The 18,908-nt window shown below is 43.1% G+C and overlaps 1 protein-coding gene across 2 annotated transcripts in view; it reads right to left on the bottom strand.

Annotated features, from left to right (window-relative positions):
- TMEM131L (transmembrane 131 like) overlaps nt 1–18,908 on the bottom strand; it is a 300,995-nt gene that overhangs the window by 83,565 nt on the left and 198,522 nt on the right. For both annotated transcript variants that reach the window (XM_033940895.1, XM_033940905.1), the window contains exons 14-17: nt 16,697–16,867; nt 13,553–13,622; nt 5,947–6,064; nt 3,386–3,524 (exon numbers count right to left, since the gene is read on the bottom strand). In XM_033940895.1, the coding sequence (XP_033796786.1) occupies nt 3,386–3,524; nt 5,947–6,064; nt 13,553–13,622; nt 16,697–16,867 (498 nt within the window). The remainder of the gene's footprint in view (nt 1–3,385; nt 3,525–5,946; nt 6,065–13,552; nt 13,623–16,696; nt 16,868–18,908) is intronic.

Raw genomic sequence — 18,908 nt, 5'->3', positions numbered from 1 at the left:
CCCCACTTATACAGAATATTGGGACAGATGCACAATGCCCACTTTGCTGGCAATGTCTCATTTACACTAGTTTTATCCAGTCTAAATGAAATGTTATCCTTTAGCCAATGCTCAGAGCTGCCGGTAGGGCCACCTGCCTTTACTTTCCTATCAGTGCCTGAGCTTAGGCCCCTCGCAGTGCATCCTAAATGCACCGGAGAGGACACTGCCATTTTGAAAAGGCGAGCCCTGAGGCAGGAGGGAGGCCTACTCTTTCCTGCCACAAGAAAAGGCAGGTGGAGAGGGGGGTCAGTTGTTTAGTTGAGGTCCCAGCCTTCATAGTCCAAGGGGGGGGGGGGGTTAGGATTGTCAAGCTGGAGGCTCTTCCCAGTCAATGGACCCCAGGATATTTTTTGTTTTGGCTTGGTGGGATGGGGTTGGGGGGGGTCAGGTCAAGAGAGAGTCCACTGGACCACCAGGGATTTTTTTTGTGATGGGGGTCAGGAGGGGGTTCCACTAAACTACCAGGGATTTTTTTTAGGGTGGGGTCGGGGAGATTCCACTGAACATGCACACAAGAAGGCGCAGCTCTTGAGGGCATGCCCCAGGAAGTTCCAGCCCCTGTAGCAATCAATGCTCAACACTAACAGTGTGTGTATAATTTATATGCTGTTAGCATTAGTCGCTAAAAAAAAAAAGGACTAGTGTTTCTCCAGAACTGCAGAGGAACAGTGCCAGAGTTTTGTGCATCGACCCGATTGTCAATTAAATAGATTGCTGCTACACTTAGCTGGTCTTACTTACAATACATTAATTCTATGGCTGGCTTAAATGCTTACACTTAAATAACCATTTACACTAGTATTCTAGAAAGGAAAGTACACTTCTCCCTCCGGATTCGCGGGGGATAGGGGCAGAGCCGGACCGTGAATGGTGAAATACCGCAAATATCTTCTGGTCCGGCCATGAGCTCCCGTAGTCTCTCAAGACCACGAGGGGAACTCCCCACAGCCATTTCCTATTGGCGATCTACACGGGGCAGGAGCGTAGGAAGATCGCTCCTGTCCCGAAAGCCCGCTAGACCACCAGGTAAGGCCGGGAAGGCAGCAGGAAGGAAAAAAAGATGGATTTTTTTTATTTTCCCCTTCCCCATAAAAAAATTGTGATTATATGAAACCGCGAGTGCAGGAACCATGAATGGGGAGGGGGAAGTGTACAAGTAATTTTACACTTTTCTTGACACTTTTTGTTTCAATGATATGACATTAAACAAAAAAAAATGTCAAGGAAAGTGTGGAATAACTTGTATGTTTCATGGCTCCACGTCATTCTCTTCTTGGTTGGGCTGAGAACTTTTCAGCGGCCCCTCAGAATCATGCGCTGCACAGATGAATACTTTCTTGCGTTTATTTACTTGCCACCCTCTAGTTCCTGTGTCATGAACACAATGAATCAGGACCAGCAGTGCAATGCCCTAATTAATACAGAGCTGAGGCAGTTAAACAGGAACAACTTTTTGAATCTGCAGCACACATGTTATTCCTGAGGGGTTATTACATTCAGGACAAAGATGATCACCACTGTGGGAATTCCTGTCTTGTATCCTCCGCTAGATATAAAAGCTTCTTTCACTATTTGCGTAACCATTCTCCAATAAGTGATAGATCTATTGGAACTGTTAATATGATCTTAATCCTCCATTGCCCCAGGTACACTAGATAGATTGTGAGTAGAGAATGACACGGTGACAAAATTCATCACCATTCCCGTCCCCGCGGATAACTGCGGGAAACCATCTTCATGTCATTCTTTAAGGAGAGAGGGAAGAATCAGAGTATGAATGGCCACAACCACTGTCCCGTAAGCTTTGCTTTGAAGAATGCTGGTGTAGGACTGAGGTTGAGATAGACACTACAGAATGACAGTCTCTGGTATCCAGAGCAGATATTGTGATGTCATAATGCCTCACCAGTGCCTAAGAGCCAATCACATCAGTGATGTCACAATGGCTTCATTATCCTTGGCTCACATAAGAATCAGAGTATGAATGGCCACAACCACTGACCCACAAGCTTTGCTTTGAAGAATGCTGGTGTAGAAGGACTGAGGTTGAAACAGACACTGCAGAATGACAGTCTCTGGTATCCAGAGCAGATATTGTGATGTCATAATGCCTCACCAGTGCCTAAGAGCCAATCACATCAGTGATGTCACAATGGCTTCATTATCCTTGGCTCACATAAGAATCAGAGTATGAATGGCCACAACCACTGACCCGCAAGCTTTGCTTTGAAGAATGCTGGTGTAGAAGGACTGAAGTTGAAACGGACACTACAGAATGACAGTCTCTGGTATCCAGAGCAGATATTGCGATGTCATAATGCCTCATTCCACCAGTGCCTAAGAGCCAATCACATCAGTGATGTCACAATGGCTTCATTATCCTTGGCTCACATAAGCACAGCCACTGACCCGCAAGCTTTGCTTTGAAGAATGCTGGTGTTGAAGGACCGAGGTTGAAATAGACACTAAAAAATGACATGGGATTATTTCCCGCGGTTATCCGCGGGGACGGGAACGGAGATGAATTTTGTCACCGTGTCATTCTCTAATTGTGAGCCCACCAGGACAAATAGGGAAAAATGCTTGAAGTATCTGTATGTACACCACTTTGAGTGTGGTTGTATAACTACAAAAAGGCAATATACAAATTCCAATCCCTTTCCCTTTGTGTGTCATAGTCTACTTAATAAAAAGATTATTTAAAAAAAAGAAAAGCTTTTTCATGGAAGTCCTATAGTCACATCTGAAGGAAGGACCTCTATGGGTTGAAAACTCGTGTGGCTACACAATCCTCGTTTCACCGGTATTTCAAAAGGTGCTACTGCCTGCTAAAGACTCTAGAACGATCTAAAAGGATCTCAGTGATTTTAACAGGTGGATGGATTCTGTACATGCTTATCGGGTTAGCATGGTTCATAGACAACCCCGCTAAAGACAAAGGCGCGCGCCGAAGAAAATTACAGTTTTTAGGGGCTCCGACGGGGGGTTTTGTTGGGGAGCCCCCCCAGTTTACTTAATAGAGATTGCGCCGGCGTTGTGGGGGGTTGTAACCCTCCACATTTTACTGTAAATTTAACTTTTTCCCTAAAAACAGGGAAAAAGTGAAGTTTTCAGTAAAATGTGGGTGGTTACAAACCCCCCACCCCCCACAATGCCCCCACAATGCGGCGCAATCTCTATTAAGTAAAGTGGGGGGTTCCCCCCCGCCCGGAGCCGTAAAAACTGTAATTTTCTGCGGTGCGCGCCTCCGCGCTGCGCTCAATTGTCTGCGCGCCTTTGTCCCGGTGCGCTTTTGACCTGACACCGGTTAGCATGGCAGCCTTAAATCAACAGCTTTCCTCACCGTGCTATTCCTAGGCGCAGTGGCACTGAAATTCAGGACAGAGTCGGGCTCGGTAACCAAACGTGGCAAAAAGAAAGCTACGGACCCCTCTTCATGCTGCTTCCGGTGTATGCTTTGCATCATGTCCAAAACATTCCTCCTGTGCAGAAAAGTTAAAAAAAAAACAAACAACAAAAAACCAAAACTGTCCTTAGAAGAATATTATTATAGAGCAGAATCCTGCAAACTTTTCGGCCAGAAGGCACATTAAACCCAGTGCCCCGGCCAGTGGTACCAGGATAAGGTCTGGTGGTCAGTTTATATCAGGATATTCAGCACCAAAATCTGGATACCAGCCAGTACTAAATATCCCAGTATAACTTTAAAAGCAATACTGACTGCAGAGTTTAAATATCAAGTGGATACATTTCATAAGAAATTTCAGCTAAAAACATCTAAGAATGGCTTAATTATAGGAGACAAATATAAATATCTAAAGGGTTCTTACTAAACAGCTCAAAATGGCATAACGCAGGACACACTCTTGCATCATGAGATAAATGCTAAATTATCATGCACTAATCTGGGCACTAATATTTTACTGTAGTTTTTTTTTTGGGGGGGAGGGGGCATGTGAAGGGTTAGTGCAGGATTACTGCATGAGCCCTTACTGCCTACAAAATAAGGGTCAGCAAGTGCTCATGTCTAATAAATAAACTGATTATTTCATGGGGTGTCCTAATTTTTTCACACAACTGTATGTACTTAGTTGTAATATTACTTTTGCTGATGTTATGCAAGCTTCTGATATGCTGTGTCTTATATTCTCAATAAAATTAATTTGGGGAAAAAAGACCTCCTTTAGAATATTGTGTACAATTCTGGAGACCGCACCTTCAAAAAGATATAAACAGGATAGAGTTGGTCCAGAGAAAGGCTACTAAAATGGTCAGTGGTCTTCGTCTTAAGGCATATGGGGACAAACTTAAAGATTTCAATATGTATACTTTGGAAGAAAGGCAGGAGAGGGGAGATATAAGAACATAAGTAATGCCTCTGCTGGGTCAGACCAGAGGTCCATCATGCCCAGCAGTCTGCTCACGCGGCAGCCCATCAGGTCCAGGACCTGTATAGTAATCCTCTAGCTATACCCTTCTATCCCCTTTTCCTTCAGGAAATCATCCAATCCCTTCTTGAACCCCAAAACCGTACTCTGTCCTATCACGCCCTCTGGAAGCGCATTCCAGATGTCCACCATCCTCTGGGTGGTGTAAATGTACATGAATTGAGTCTCTTTCATTTGAAAGGAAGGTCTGGAATGAGAGGGCATAGGATGAAGTTAAGAGGTGACAGGCTCAGGAGTAATCTAAGGAAATACTTTTTTACAGAAAGGGTAGTAGATGCATGGAATAGACTCCCGGTAGAGGTGGTGGAGACAAAGACTGTCTGAATTCAAGAAAGTGTAGGACAGGCACATGGGATAGTAGATGCTACAGATGGGCAGACTGGATGGGCCATTTGGCCTTTATCTACCATCACGTTTCTGTGTAGTAATTTTTTTTAATGGTCGCACACTAATGGAACATTAGCATGTGGTCATTAATTGAAAAAAATGGAAAACTTCCATTTTAACGCTGCATCTTTTTAAGTATCCAGCGTTTTAAGTGTTATCTGACATAAGTTCATGTTTCACCCATAGGCTGTCTCAAGGAGAAGATTCCCTGCTATCCTATATCAAAAAGGAAAAACCTGTAAAAAGATGTACTAAGGCCACTTGTTACCACAGCTTATTAAAAAGACTCCTAAGCTAAGAACTTTCCTTTTGAGTATCAGTTCCCAGGTGTGTAATTGGATTTTTGAATACCTGCATGCTGTTTTTGCCCTGGTCCACAGTACTTAAAGAAAGCAGATGCAAAGTAAGCAGGTAATTCTGCATCTGAATGTTTTAGACGTATTCTTAATGACCACATGTAAAGCACATCTTACACAGGGAAAATGGTTCTTATAAAATTGTTGATGAATACTCACATAGACATGTGCCAACACTACATAATGTTTATACAGAGTTGCAAGGTATACACGTACTTTATAAAATACACATGTACACGTGTAGAATACACACACACACAGCTACACCTGCCTCAGAACAGGTGTAAAACTATGCAAGACCATCTGTCCAGTAATTGGGATTATCGTGGAAGATTATTTTATAAAGGCACATAGACACCAATGTTGCTTTGCTAAAGCAGGTGCATTTTGGGACATTTTTATAGGTATCTTATTTTGAAATCAGTCCTGCATATCTAAAATCTTTGTTGTTAGATGTGTACTAGGCCAGTGGTTTCCAACCCTTGTCCTGGAGGACCAGCAGCCAGTCAGGTTTTCGGGTTAGCCCTAATGAATATGCAAGAGAGAGATTTGCATATAATGGAGGTGATAGACATGCAAATCTGCCCCATGCATATTCATTAGGGCTATCCTGAAAATCTGACTGGCTAGTAGTCCTCCAGGACAGGGTTGGCAACCACTATACTAGGCAAATGATCTTTTCCTTAATCTTTTTATTCCACCAAGCACGGTACCTGCAGCTTTCTTGGTGCTTAATCTTCTGATATTGATCGTACAATTCAGTTCCAAGGTCAGAATCCACACTCCCAGAAGCCCCGTCTAGGGAAAGACTTTCCTCCCAACGCAAGCTAGCTGCAAACAAAATACAAATACATTCTATTTTAGGCAGCCTTCATGACCTGCTATAGAACAGTAATGCTTTGGCCAACCTAGTAAGTTATGAACTGTCCCCTACACGAAAGAGGCACAACTGTTTCAGAAGACAAGATGGTGCAGGTGAGTAAGCTACACCAACCCAAACAAGATGGGGAGGAGCAACATCCAAGAAAGGACCAGAACAGGTTAAGGGCTTCTCACCGGTTAGTGCTTCCAAATTGGGGAAGAGATTTTGCACATACCATGATAGAATGAACCTTATTTCATAAGCCAGTGCACGCTTGGTGCAACCTCTCAAATAGTACTGCTTCTTACCCTTGCTGTACCTGAAGGTAAAATCAAATGGTAAGGCTGTACATGAATTTTCAAGATCTCAAAGAGCTACCAGGTCTTGAAAGTTCAAATACAACTACAGGTTTACGATTATACTTATGTTGGTCCCATAAAAGGTGTCAAGCTGTAAAGGATTTTACTTCAGGACTGACAAACCTTTGAAAGCAGGCCCTTTCATGAGAATGGCTCCACCCCCAGGATTAAACTCCATCCTGTAAGATACACCTCCATTTCCTAATTATATTTAAGTGTCATGAAATGGCTCCTTCAGCCCAGGCACACCAGTTTGATCATCTCCATCTCTTTTAGAGGTCTTTGGCTTACCTTCCTCAACATCTCCAACAAACTATTTTTGTTTTATTTTTATTGTGCATTATAGGGTTCTTTTACTAAGGTACACTAATCAATTTAGTGCATGTTAAATACCAAGAAGCACGTAGATATAAAATGGGCTTCTTAGCATTTAGCGTGTGCTAAATCAATTAGCGCACCTTAGGGCCCCTTATATTTTGATTGTAAATTTTAATACTGTAAGTTTTATTTATTGTATTTGATATACTGCCCTTCTATTAAAAATCAGATATGATTAATGACTATCTGTTAGCACTGATGATTTTCAACAGGAGTAATCAACAATAATAATCATATAATCAATCCTCTGACCAAGATTTTTAAAGTATAATTGGAACTTCAGATATGCCTTGCAAATAATTTCTTTATTGCGTTCAGTGCACCCAAATCGTCATTAGTCCAAAAATATTTTTTTACATATTTTTAAATGTCAAATTTTTCAATTTCTTTATAAGTGTGCAAAACTTAAAAAAAAAATATATATATATATAAGAGCAAAAAGTATGCTCATCTTTTTAAGAGTCCCAAAGGGACTGTTATCTGACATAAGCTCATGTTTCACCCATAGGCTTTCTCAATGAGAAGATCCCAAACCAATCCCCTGTTTTACTAAGGTGTGCTATGCTTTTTAGCACGCGCTAATCAAGCGCTAAATGCTAATGCGTGCATGTTAGTCTATGGACACGTTAGCGTTTAGCGCATGCATAGATTTAGCGCGTGCTAAAACACTTAGCGCACCTTAGTAAAAGAGGGCCCAAGTCTCACCCATAAATTTGGGTGCACTGAGCACAATAAGGAAATTTGTTGTGTGGCATATCTGAGGGTCCAATATTTATTTATTTATATTACATTACATTAGGGATTACTATTCCGCCATTACCTCGCAGTTCAAGGCAGATTACAAAAGATAACTGGTCATTTTCAGGGAAAATAAAGAGTAGAGTAGATTGTTTCAGGGAGTCGGGGAGTTCGTGGAGGGAAAGAAGGGGACTTGTGGTGTTGGGGATTAATTAACCACTTTTTCATGAAGAGATTCAACCAAAGCAGTTTATAATACATTGAATAGTAATCAGGTAGTCTTAAGTATTTTCCCTCTCTGTCCCAGCAGGTTCACAATCTAGCTGTGGTACCCAGGGCAATGGAGAGATTACGTGACTTGCCCAAAGTCATAAGGAGAAGGGTGGGATCAAACTCACTACCTCAAGGTGCTGAAGTAGCAGTTCTAAGCACTAGACTGCTGCCTTTCTGCACTAGACTGCTCCCATATATACATAAAAAATATTGTCCAAGAGGACTGATATATGGTTGTAATGAAATGAACAGGCACATTAACACCATACACATAACAATCAACTCCCAATCTTTTTTTTTTATATGTTTATTCCATGTTTGGATTTGATGTATAGTATCTGTTGTGAGCAAGCATGTTCTAAATAAAAAATTACAAAAAAACCCCAAAAACAAACCAACCTCCCAATCTTAATATTGTAAACTGCTTTAGAATGAACTCGTGCTAAGCAGTATATCAAATCAATAAATCTAATCAAATTGCGGCACTTCAGGTCCGCTTGTCATCTAGCTTCCCCCTACCCAACACCAGGTGTTCTCCTATTTTCCATTTTCCCCTCCTCTTTATCTTCTCTCATATATTGCACTTGGGTTGGAAACAGGATGCAGCTCTCTTACAGGTCAGACATCTAGTGGCAGACTTCTGGTATTAATGGGCAGGGCATCCCCTAAGCCGGTGTCATTCAACTTCTGGTGCCAAAGGGTATTCCATTGGGCATTTCATATTATAAATACTTATGTGCTGCTGAGAATCCAGGTTACTCTGTTAGTAGAAATAATCTAGGTAGAAACCACTCCAATCTAGGTAGCACTTTTACAAATTGACCCCAATGTGCAATAAATCATGACTCCACCCCTGAAACTGCCTACATAAATTACATACTTTGCATAGTGCATACATGTAGATAAAGGCATTATTCAGGTCGGATACCGAGGTAGCTCTTTTGTGACATACATTTGTTCATCACCATGGGAAAATTGGGTTCTTAGCTTGATAATTTCCTTTGAAGTAGAAGGGCAAAAAATTCCAGATGATAGGTTTTATACCCCCTGGCCATAAATTGCCTGCAGAAGGATGCCAATCCCATCTTTCGATTCCACCTCCTTCCCCAGTGAACTGTACTGCCACCTTCAGTTTGTACCAAAGCAGTCGATTATTACTACAATAGGAGAACTCAGAAGGAGGGGAAAGGGGACACCTCCTCAAAAATATATTTCTGTTCTGTTCTGTAATAAATAATGTGAACAATGTTAACCCAAACAGCATAACTCTGTGTGTAACCAAAGACATCAAATTCATTCTTTCTTATACAACTGGCAGAAAAAATCTCCTCTTCTGGACCCATAAAATCTGTCCGAGGCAGTAAGCAAGCAAAGTAACTGACAGGGAAGGGTGTCCAGAATCTTTTGCCCTTCTACTACAAAGAAAATTATTGAGGTAAGAACCTAATTTTCTCTTGTAGTGCAAAGAGCAAAGGATTCCAGACGATAAGTGGTGTACCAAAGTAGTATCTTACGTCTGGGGCTGGACAGACGAACCTGCCCATAAAACCAAGAACCCAAACTTCATGGGCTGCTACATCCACTCATAGAACTTCATAAAGGTATGAAAAGTAGACCATGTAGCTGCCCTACATATCTCCTCGGGCAGAATTGCCTAAGACTTCTCCTTGTCAGTTGACGTAAGCCACTGCGGGATGACCACTGGGACAGGCATGAGTCCTGGAGTGCACGCATATGAGCCCTTGCCCTTTGGGGCTCGGCCTTGCCAAGAGGTCTCTAATCTGCTTCATGAGCTTCCATTTGTGTGGCTCGGGAAGAAAGAAATGGACTCCCACATATTCCAGGCATTGGACTGGTTCCAGATAACTCTTCTTGAAGTTGACTATCCAACCCAGGTCCTGTAGGAGTTCCATGACCTACTCACTGCATGCTTTCCCTCCAGCTTGGATGGAGGGAGCACTTGGATCCCTGCCTTACTGAGATGTGCTGCAACTACCACCATCACCTTGATGAAGGTGTGTGGGACCGTGGTCAGCCCAAAGAGCAGTGCTGCAAACTGGAAATGCCTCTTTAGGACATGGAATCTTAAATATTTCCTGTGGTCCAGGAATATGAGAATGTGAAGATAGGTCTCTCTCAAGTCCAGAGAGGCTAAAAATTCCCCCAGAGCCACTGCTGCAATGACCAACCATTTTCCATTTTGAAGCGAGGTACCCGTAGCGCTGCATTTATGGCTTTCAGGTCTAGGATTGGGCTTGGGCACTTTAAAATATATGGAGTATCTGCCTGAGCCCAATTTGTTTTCAGGGATGGACTCTATGGCTCAAATATTCAAAAATCTTTGCACCATCGTTCGGACCTTGGTTGCTTTTTCTGGCCTCCCAACTGGAGAGTCCACAAAGAAATCTGTTGGAGGGTGAGAGAATTCTATCTTGAGTCCCTCTTGAATAAAATCTAGAACCCAATGGTCTGAAGAAATCTGTGCCCCAACCTCCCAGTGAGTCAACAGCCTCCCTCCTATCTGAAGGGGCCCGGACACTATCTTGGCATTATTGTGTTTTCCTGGAGGCTGTCCCAGCTCAAGAACCAGAGACTTGAGAACAACTGGTATTGACGAACCTCTGCCTGGATCCCTGAAAGGATCACAGCACAGAGGAGCCTCCATAGTATGGCCGGGAATGCCGGGAGCCTCAAAAATTACCTCGACTAGCCCCTTTGAGGGCACATGGTCTACTATCTGGTAACGACTTTGGGTGGTGATCCACCACACTGACCATAAGGTCATCTAGACTTTTACCAAAGACATTTGTCCTTTAAAGGGAAGCCTGCTCAAAGTAGCATTTAAGGCTGAATCTCCTGCCCATTGCCTGATCCAGAGCATTCTGTGGTAGAAATAGCATAGGATGAAACCTTGCTCATTACTCTGATATCATACAGGGCATCTGCCACATAATCAACCCCCTTCAGTAACAGTTGGGGACTTATGTCGTCCCCTGCCTCAACCTAGTGTGGAATGCCTGTGTCACAAACGAAACTGTCGCTGCAGCTTTGATCCCCAAAGCCAGGGCCTCAAATTGCCTTTTTAGGGCTACATTGATTTTTCAATCCTGTGCATCCTTTAGCATCACGCCCCCTTCACTAGGCAAGGAAGTATGTTTAGTAACCTAAGCCACCGTAGAATCCACTTTCAGATGAACAAATAGCTGCTGAAATTTAGAAGCCATGGAATAAAGCCTTGACATAGTCTTAACTACTTGGAAGGCCCCTTCTGGAGTCTCCCACTGATCCATGACTAATGCAGTGATATCTGGACGTATAGGAAAAAACATGGTCTGAGAATTAGTGCCACTCATAACCATGCACTATGAGGTCGATGGCTGCTGCAATTACAGTTTCAACTTCCTCAGCACCAAAGTCAACTTGAAAATCCAACAAACTTCCCTCTGGTCAAGGGCCACCACTTCCTCTTGACTTTCAGTCCCTAAGAGGGAACCTGAATCCTCCAGGAGTGAAGTGTCACCCTGCAATAGTAAAAGACATGGAGTCTGACTTGCAGTTCCTCTCCAACTGGTCATGCTGGAAAAGAGGAATTCTGAAGGGGAATCTCCCTGAGTCAGCATTGGCACACTCGTAGGTGGCGAAGGAGAACCCTGACAAGTCAAGTAGGCTTTCCATAGAAGACCAGGGTAATACCCTGCACTGAAGGCCCTGAAGACCCCAGTATGAGCTTAGACAGGCCTTTCTTGGGCTCCGCAGCTTCCATGCACCTGCATTTGGCGCTGTTGCTATTATGGACCTCTGGAAGGTAACTTTTTTCCCAAAATCCAGACCCCTTGCAGTTCCCCAGCCCTAGAGATCTCCGAGGAGGCTGAGCACATGGTTCCCATCCCTCCCTCATGTACCCCACGACATGTGACACACAGACACTCCTCTACCAGTCTTCCAGTGCAAAGCTGGCGTAATAAACAGGTAGAACAGTGAGGGGAGTCCATCCCTATTGATTTTAAATACAAAATCAAGTAGTTTTGAAGATAGGGGCTTTTAAAATTAAATCAGGAAAATCCGAGATGGCCACTGTATCAGAGATCTTGCAACAAAAACAGCCCAGGGGAGCTACCTTGCTACTCAAAAAAGTCAGGGAAAGACTTTTGGGAGGTAGGGGACCTTGCCTCTGGTCCTAAAATCTGTTAAAACAAACAAATTCAGACACCCTTCCAACAATTTTCCTCATAGGCCATAATAGCCTATACTCACTGTGCTTTACTGGTGCCTGCCTGTGTCAGCCCTGCTGCAACTGAGAGGAAAAGGAGAAGGCTTTCTGCCTCTGGATAGAGTTTCACAGATCCATAAACATTGTTCAAAGGACTGCCAGTTGGGCCAAGCCTGACCGAGACCTCAGACTCCCACTACACCAGGGGTGTCCAACCTGCGTCCCCGTGAAGTATTTTGTGCGGCCCCAGTCGAGGGCAATACAGTGTTTTCCTCTGCTGCCTCCAGGTGTTTACCATCTTGCCAGCTCCCTCCTCTGTCTTGCTGCAGCGTTTGCACGGCCCCAGAAACATTTTTTTCAGCCAATGTGGCCCAGGGAAGCCAAAATGTTAGACACCCCTGCACTACACCATGACAGAGGGAGGAAAAAAAAAAAAATCACAGCCAACCCCTGAAGCTCAAAGAATTTTCCCCGGGGTCAAACAGCCTATGCTGAAGCCCCTAATAAATCAGGGTGCGAGCTAGCTCTAAGGGGAATGAACCCCGAGCTCCCAAAACTGTTAGTGCAGGCTGGCTACACAGGTACACCTAAGGATTGCTCTACTAGAAGCAGACTGCTCCCAGTGAGTCTGCATCCTCTTCCAGGCAGAACTGCCCCCAAATTATGGACCTCTGGGTGTCAAAGCCTCAAAAAAAAAAAAAGAAGAGAAAAACCCGAAAATAATAAAATTAAGCAGAGCAGATCAGAAAGACACCTTCTCAATTTGTTTGCAGAAGGAAAAACTGAAGGGGGCAGTATACTCCACTGGGGAAGGAGGCAGAGCCGAAAGATTTGATTGGCATCCTTCTGTAGGCAATCTGTTGCCAGGGGTATAAAAACTATCATCCGGAATCCTTTGCCCTTTGCACTACAATGATGTGTTATTGTGAAAGTCTTGTACTGTCTGAAGGCTCAGTATTGCCTAAAAGTACAAACAGGCTGATTGACTCCTGAAGCCAAAACATTGGTCAAACCCCTACTCTGCTTTTTGACTGGTTTATCTGTAGGAGTTTCTCTTTCCCTACTATACAAGTTCCCTACAAGCACTTGACTGCTGAAAACAGGAAACTGGGCTAGATGAACCATCAGGCTGACCCAGTATTGTTATTCTTATTTTTGTGGTTTTTCTTGTTTTGTAATTTTATACGAGATATTTTTTGTGAGTATGCCTCCATATATGTGCAAATTCTTTTGAAACTGACTCCCTTCATGTTTGTTTATGAGGGATATCTCAAAAAACAGAAAGCTTGGGATAGTGTACAGGAGAAGAGATAGCCTTCCTCACTGCCTATTGACTGTGTTAAGATTCACTTAAACATCCAACACGACAGCTTTCCAAGAATAGAATGTTCATCCAATGACTTTGCAAGATCTAGCTGAACAAGAAATACAAGCTTCTGTAAACCTGCATCTAGCGAAATATTTCAAAAATTACAAAAGGGATAAATAAATCCTCTTACCAGCATCTGGCTTTCTGAGATAGGAGAGTACATCACACTGGGCTATGGCTTCAAACCGTGGACACCCTTTCTAGATTAGCAGACAAGAGGAAAGAACTCAAAAAAGCAGTATGGGAAAGTCATCAACACTTAAGAGAATCCAGCAGTGATTGCAAATAGAAAGCTCATGACCTGGCTGCTCTCAACATTTCCTATTCCCTATGCCTGATCTCCAGCTGTAACTTCATATTCTTATCCCTATGGATCCTCAGCCTTTACCCCAAGGCTTGCTTCGATTCTATCACCAATCAGGCCTCCGTTAGGAGGCTGTTCCATACATACAGTAGCATTTCCTTATGGTACTCTCAAACCTAACCTTCCTCTTATATGGTCCCATGAAAAGGAAGCTGCATTAGAGGGAAAGCTCAGTGACGGAACGAGCTGCTGCTCGCTGCCAGCAAACACCTAAATGATTTAAGGGTATTGGGGGGAGGGGTTAAATGACACTTCCCCTGATCTCCAGGAGGGAGAGATGCCGGAAGTCTTCAAGATGGCAGATCTTGGAGATCTCTGTCAGCCACAGGAATGCTGTGTCGCTGCAGGGTGGGCCTGAGCCTTCCTGGGCCCACTTGTGGCTATGCCACTGACATAATACACTTCACGCAACGAGTGGTGGACACCTGGATTGCTCTCCCAGAGGAGGTTATTGCGGAATCCACCATTTTAGGATTTAAAAGCATCTTACAAGAGGCATAGAGGGATATGGGTGACTAAAATTACGCCAGGTGTACACCTGGCTGGGCCTCCGCGTATGCGGATCGCCGGACTTGATGGACCGAAGGTCTGATCTGGAGATGGCAGTTCTTATGTTCTTACTTCTAGCCAGTGGCATAGCGAGGGTAAGAGATGCCCAGGGCAGTGGCCTCCCCCTGCACCCTGATTTCCACCCCCCAACTCCTTCCGCGCCAACTCCCACGCACCCTCCTCTTTGCCCCCCCCACACTCACACCTTCCCTTCCCACCCCTGTACCTCTTTAAATCTTCACCAGTGCAAGCAGCTTTTCCAGCCTGCTACTCACGCAGGCATTGGCTTTCCCTCTTATATTACTTCCTGGCCCTGCGACCCGGAAGTGATTTCAGAGGGAGCCAGGGCAGTGTGAGCAGCAGGCTAGAGTAGTTGCTTACACAGGTGAAGATTTTAAAGCGGTACAGGGGGTGGAGAAGGGAGGGTGCGAGCGTGGCTTGGGGGAGGGTGGAGAGATGCCGGTGCCCCCCACCAAAACGACGCCTGGGGTGTTCCGTCCCCTTGCCCCTCCCCCTTTCTACGCACCACTGCTTCTAGCTGTGTTGCACTTGCTGAGCTGTCTCCTACTCTCATCCTCAAACTCTTCCCTATGCAGCCTGGTAGCTAGTAAAGCACATCATTCCGAGCTTGCAGATCTCACGCTTCCTATCACAAGACTTCAGCAGGAAATGAAATGCTTTGGAGCTTTACTTGCTGCCAGGCTGCATGGGGAAGGATTTCAGAATGAACTTGAGAGGCAGTGCATCAGCACAGCTAGAGGTAAATACAGCCTGTTTTGTGCTGGACAAATTTCCAGCCTGACCACTTCATCTCTTTTTCACCTATCAGGCAGCAACTACCAGCAGGCATCCCCTGGGGTTTTGCTGGGCTCACTTAGTCATAGCTTTGTCCTTTTGCCATAACAGCACTAGCTCTCGGGCCAAATAGCAAGAAATCTACATTTGAAAAAGCAGCACTGCAGAAAAATTCAACAAATCAAACTGCTATATATCCCCTCCCTAGAAGCTATAAACTAGTAGGAAAAAAAAAAATCCCTCACCTCAGTCCCATATACAGAACACAGATCAACCCTCTCTAATCACAGAATAAAGGCCCAAAAATTAGAAATGGAAACATGCAGAAAAAAAAGCTGAAACAGAAACCTCCAGAGAAGTCACAAGCTTTGTGATCAGTACAACAGAGAATAAATAAAAACGGACATGCATTTCCTCCTGTACTGAACAAAATACAAAAGATGTAAAATGTGTGCATTCCCAAAGCTGACCTTTTCCAGTACCAAAATCTGAAAATAAATTTGCGATCCTCATGATAATTTTCTTCTCTCCTTTTCATGGTCTTCCCCTAAGTTCTTTTTAAAAACGTCTCTCCTTCTGTTTTTCATTTCTTCTCTCTTGCACCCTTTCCAACATCCATGTCTGACAACGATCTTTCCCTTTCATGTTTTCTCTTTATTTCTTTCTACTTTGCTTATCTGCTCAAAGACAAATTTCACTTCTCCTTCCTCCTTACCTGCCAGATCTCTGTCACCCTTTTGTTATCTTAAATCCACATTAACTTTTAACTCCCACTCTTCTCTAGTCAACATATTTCTTTCTGTCTTTCATTCCTTCCCTTTCCCTTCTGTTCCTCCTGTCTTCCACTCAATCTTTAGACTTCCGTTTATAACCTCTGTAGTCTTCACTTCCCAGGCCCCCATCCTCCCTCCTCTGCTCCTCATTCCCTCACCAGCCCCAGCTTCTTACCTCTTCTTCATCCCTTCCCTTGTTTCCAGCCCTTTTCTCTCTCTCTCAACCCCTATTTAGCTTCACATATCTCTTTTTACCACCTCAGCTCCTCCATTTCCATCTTCCCTTCACAGACCTGTCCTTTTCCTCTGGAACATCTCTTTTCCAGCCTCGCTGTATCATTTCTCATTTCACACCATCTCTCCATCTCACCACATTTCTCTATACCTATCTCAAATATCTCAGCTCCTCTAATACACCTCATACATACCTGCACCCTGTTATTGCGCCCTTATTGTCACCGAGTCCCTGAATCCCCACTAAATATTTTAATCTTCACTCCCATCATGTCAAATACCCATTCTGTCCCTTAACTTAATGTCATAACTAACAGACAACCGAATGAATGATGCAGGACTAAAACCACAGGCCAAATTCTGGTACTGCATAAACCTGCAAAGAGGCCACACAATGCAAAGTCAGTCATTAGGGAAGGGAAATCAGGACTGGATGATTTTGGTCTGGGTCACCCTTTTCAGCATTTCATAACGTCTCGTTATATAGCTGCCATGTGGACACATGAGATATTGTGCAACAAGCCAGCATTTACAATATATATATATATATAAATCGTACCTCAGAAAGGGTCAAATGGATCTGTAGAGGAATCTGAAATAGCACCCCCAAATTTGTAGTCAATAGAATATTCGTGAAGAGACTTATTGGCTCATCTTTTGTGCTGAGCTTCAGAGAGAATACATTCCAACAGCCCGGAGGTAGGGTTAAGTGACCAGTGAAGTTCAGAACCTGAGAAAAACAATTCTGTAAATATATACGCTTATCTCAGCAGGACTGTCTAATGAAATTAGCACACGTTTCCAAGGTCATACACTGCAACCTATTTTTCTTTCCAACACAAGGGAAGTTGGAAATAATTTTACAAAAGGTGTTGAGAATGCTCGTCTCGGCAAAATAATTCTGAAAATTTAATGGAATGGGATGAAATTTTGCACAAGGGAAAAACCAGTTAAAACAACACACAAGTCTGAAAATGGGCCAAATAGGACTGAACATTCCAGAATATAAGACTCCCAAAAAGAACTTGGGCATTTGTATAAGAACAGGATATCCTGAAAACCCCAACTAGTTGGGTGTGCCTGAGGACTCAGCTGAAAGACTCTATCTAGGACGCTTCTATGCTGTGCAGGTGAAGTTTCTGCATCTGGTGGATGCAAAATAAATGAAGCCCCTCCAAAAGGCTGCAATACATTTCTATGGGAGCAGCAGCTCCAAGACCTGCAGTATACACATTGTACACTGATTCACTGTAACATGGTGTGAAAAAGTAACTACACCATTCAAACTGTCTGAAAAGCTGTGGCTCACTGGTTGAGCTGCTGCCTCTGCTCCCAGAGGTTGTGAGATCAAATCCCGGTGATACTCCCTGTGTCCCTGGGCAAATCACCTAATCTTCCAGTGCCCACCGCTTTGAAATGCCAAAGTGACAATCCCCATTCCCTCTCCACACAGAACATGTATCCACACACACACACACACACACACACACACGTACTCCTCACATGGGGCTTGGAAATAATTCAACAAACCATGTTATGCATGCATTCTCCACTTATTGCTATTTGCAGAAGTTTAAGAGTGGTTTAAAGTGTTTTCTCTTCAAGGATGCATATAATTGCTAATGAGTCAGCTTCCTGCCTTAATAAATCCAAATGTTTTTTATTTTCAGGCCACTAATTTTCTAATCTTTTTTATGATTTGAATTCCCTTCTCCTATTGTATTTTCCTTTAATATATTCTTGCTATAAAATTGTATTTCCGCCCCTTCTCCTATTGTTTCAAAGATTAGTGTTTGTCTGTTTAGTCCTGGTTTGTCTAATAATTTATATTTAAATGATTTTTATTATTCCAGCAGTAAGAAGCATATACAAACAGTAGTGCCATTCAGGAAATAACATTTTCAACAATATAATCAGTTCCCCTCCCATCCCCTCCCTCCCCAAGAATCCATGGCTGGTCCAACAGCTGAGAGTGGGAATAAAATCTTAAAGATTCAAAAGCAGGCGGTGTGAGGTCCTGCCAGAAGTGCTTTGTCTAATAATTTAATACATATATGTTTAATATTGCAGATACGTCTGTCTTTCTGAAATTTTTATATTTTGTTCAACGCTTTGTACTGTTGGATAAGCGTTAAATCAAATATTTTAAATAAAGATAAAGATATTTGCATAATAGTGCAAAGTGTTCACAGATCTTGGCCACCTTGATGGAAGAATGGAAGAGATGTGACTGCTACAATTATAGTATTGTAAACTGAAGTTGAAGGAGTAATTCCATTGAAACAGCCAGTTGGGCAAAACATGAACTCACGTTGGGTTCCTGTTATTTGGCCACAGCTTCCTTTTTAAAGCGAATCTCTGCACAAGGTAAGTTGAATTATTTTTAAATAATGAATAATTTGCTATTTAAAAGGAAGAAAGATCCAAGAAGAACATTATAGTCTAATGCTCTGAGAGGAAGAAAGTTCTGAAAGGCTACAAGGCTGATAATAAAAAAAATTACATGTTCAGTATATACCAGTGGTCTCAAACTTGCGGCCTGCCAGGTACTATTTTGAGGCCCTCGGAATGTTTATGATAATCACAAACGTAAAATAAAATAGTTTCTTGATCATATGTCTCTTTAGCTATAAATGACAATATTATTATTAAGACTTAGCCACAAGGAAAGATTTATAAACTATAAAGAGTTTTACCTCATGCAAAATGGTCATTTCTTTAATAAGACATTAACTATTTTTTCTGAGGCCCTCCGAGTACCTACAAATCCA

This window comes from Geotrypetes seraphini, chromosome 1 (genome assembly GCF_902459505.1).
Source record: "Geotrypetes seraphini chromosome 1, aGeoSer1.1, whole genome shotgun sequence".
Classification (NCBI taxonomy): Eukaryota; Metazoa; Chordata; class Amphibia; order Gymnophiona; family Dermophiidae; genus Geotrypetes; species Geotrypetes seraphini.
The sequence above is the reverse complement of the archived record's forward strand: the minus strand, read 5'-3'. Positions and strand labels throughout refer to the sequence as shown.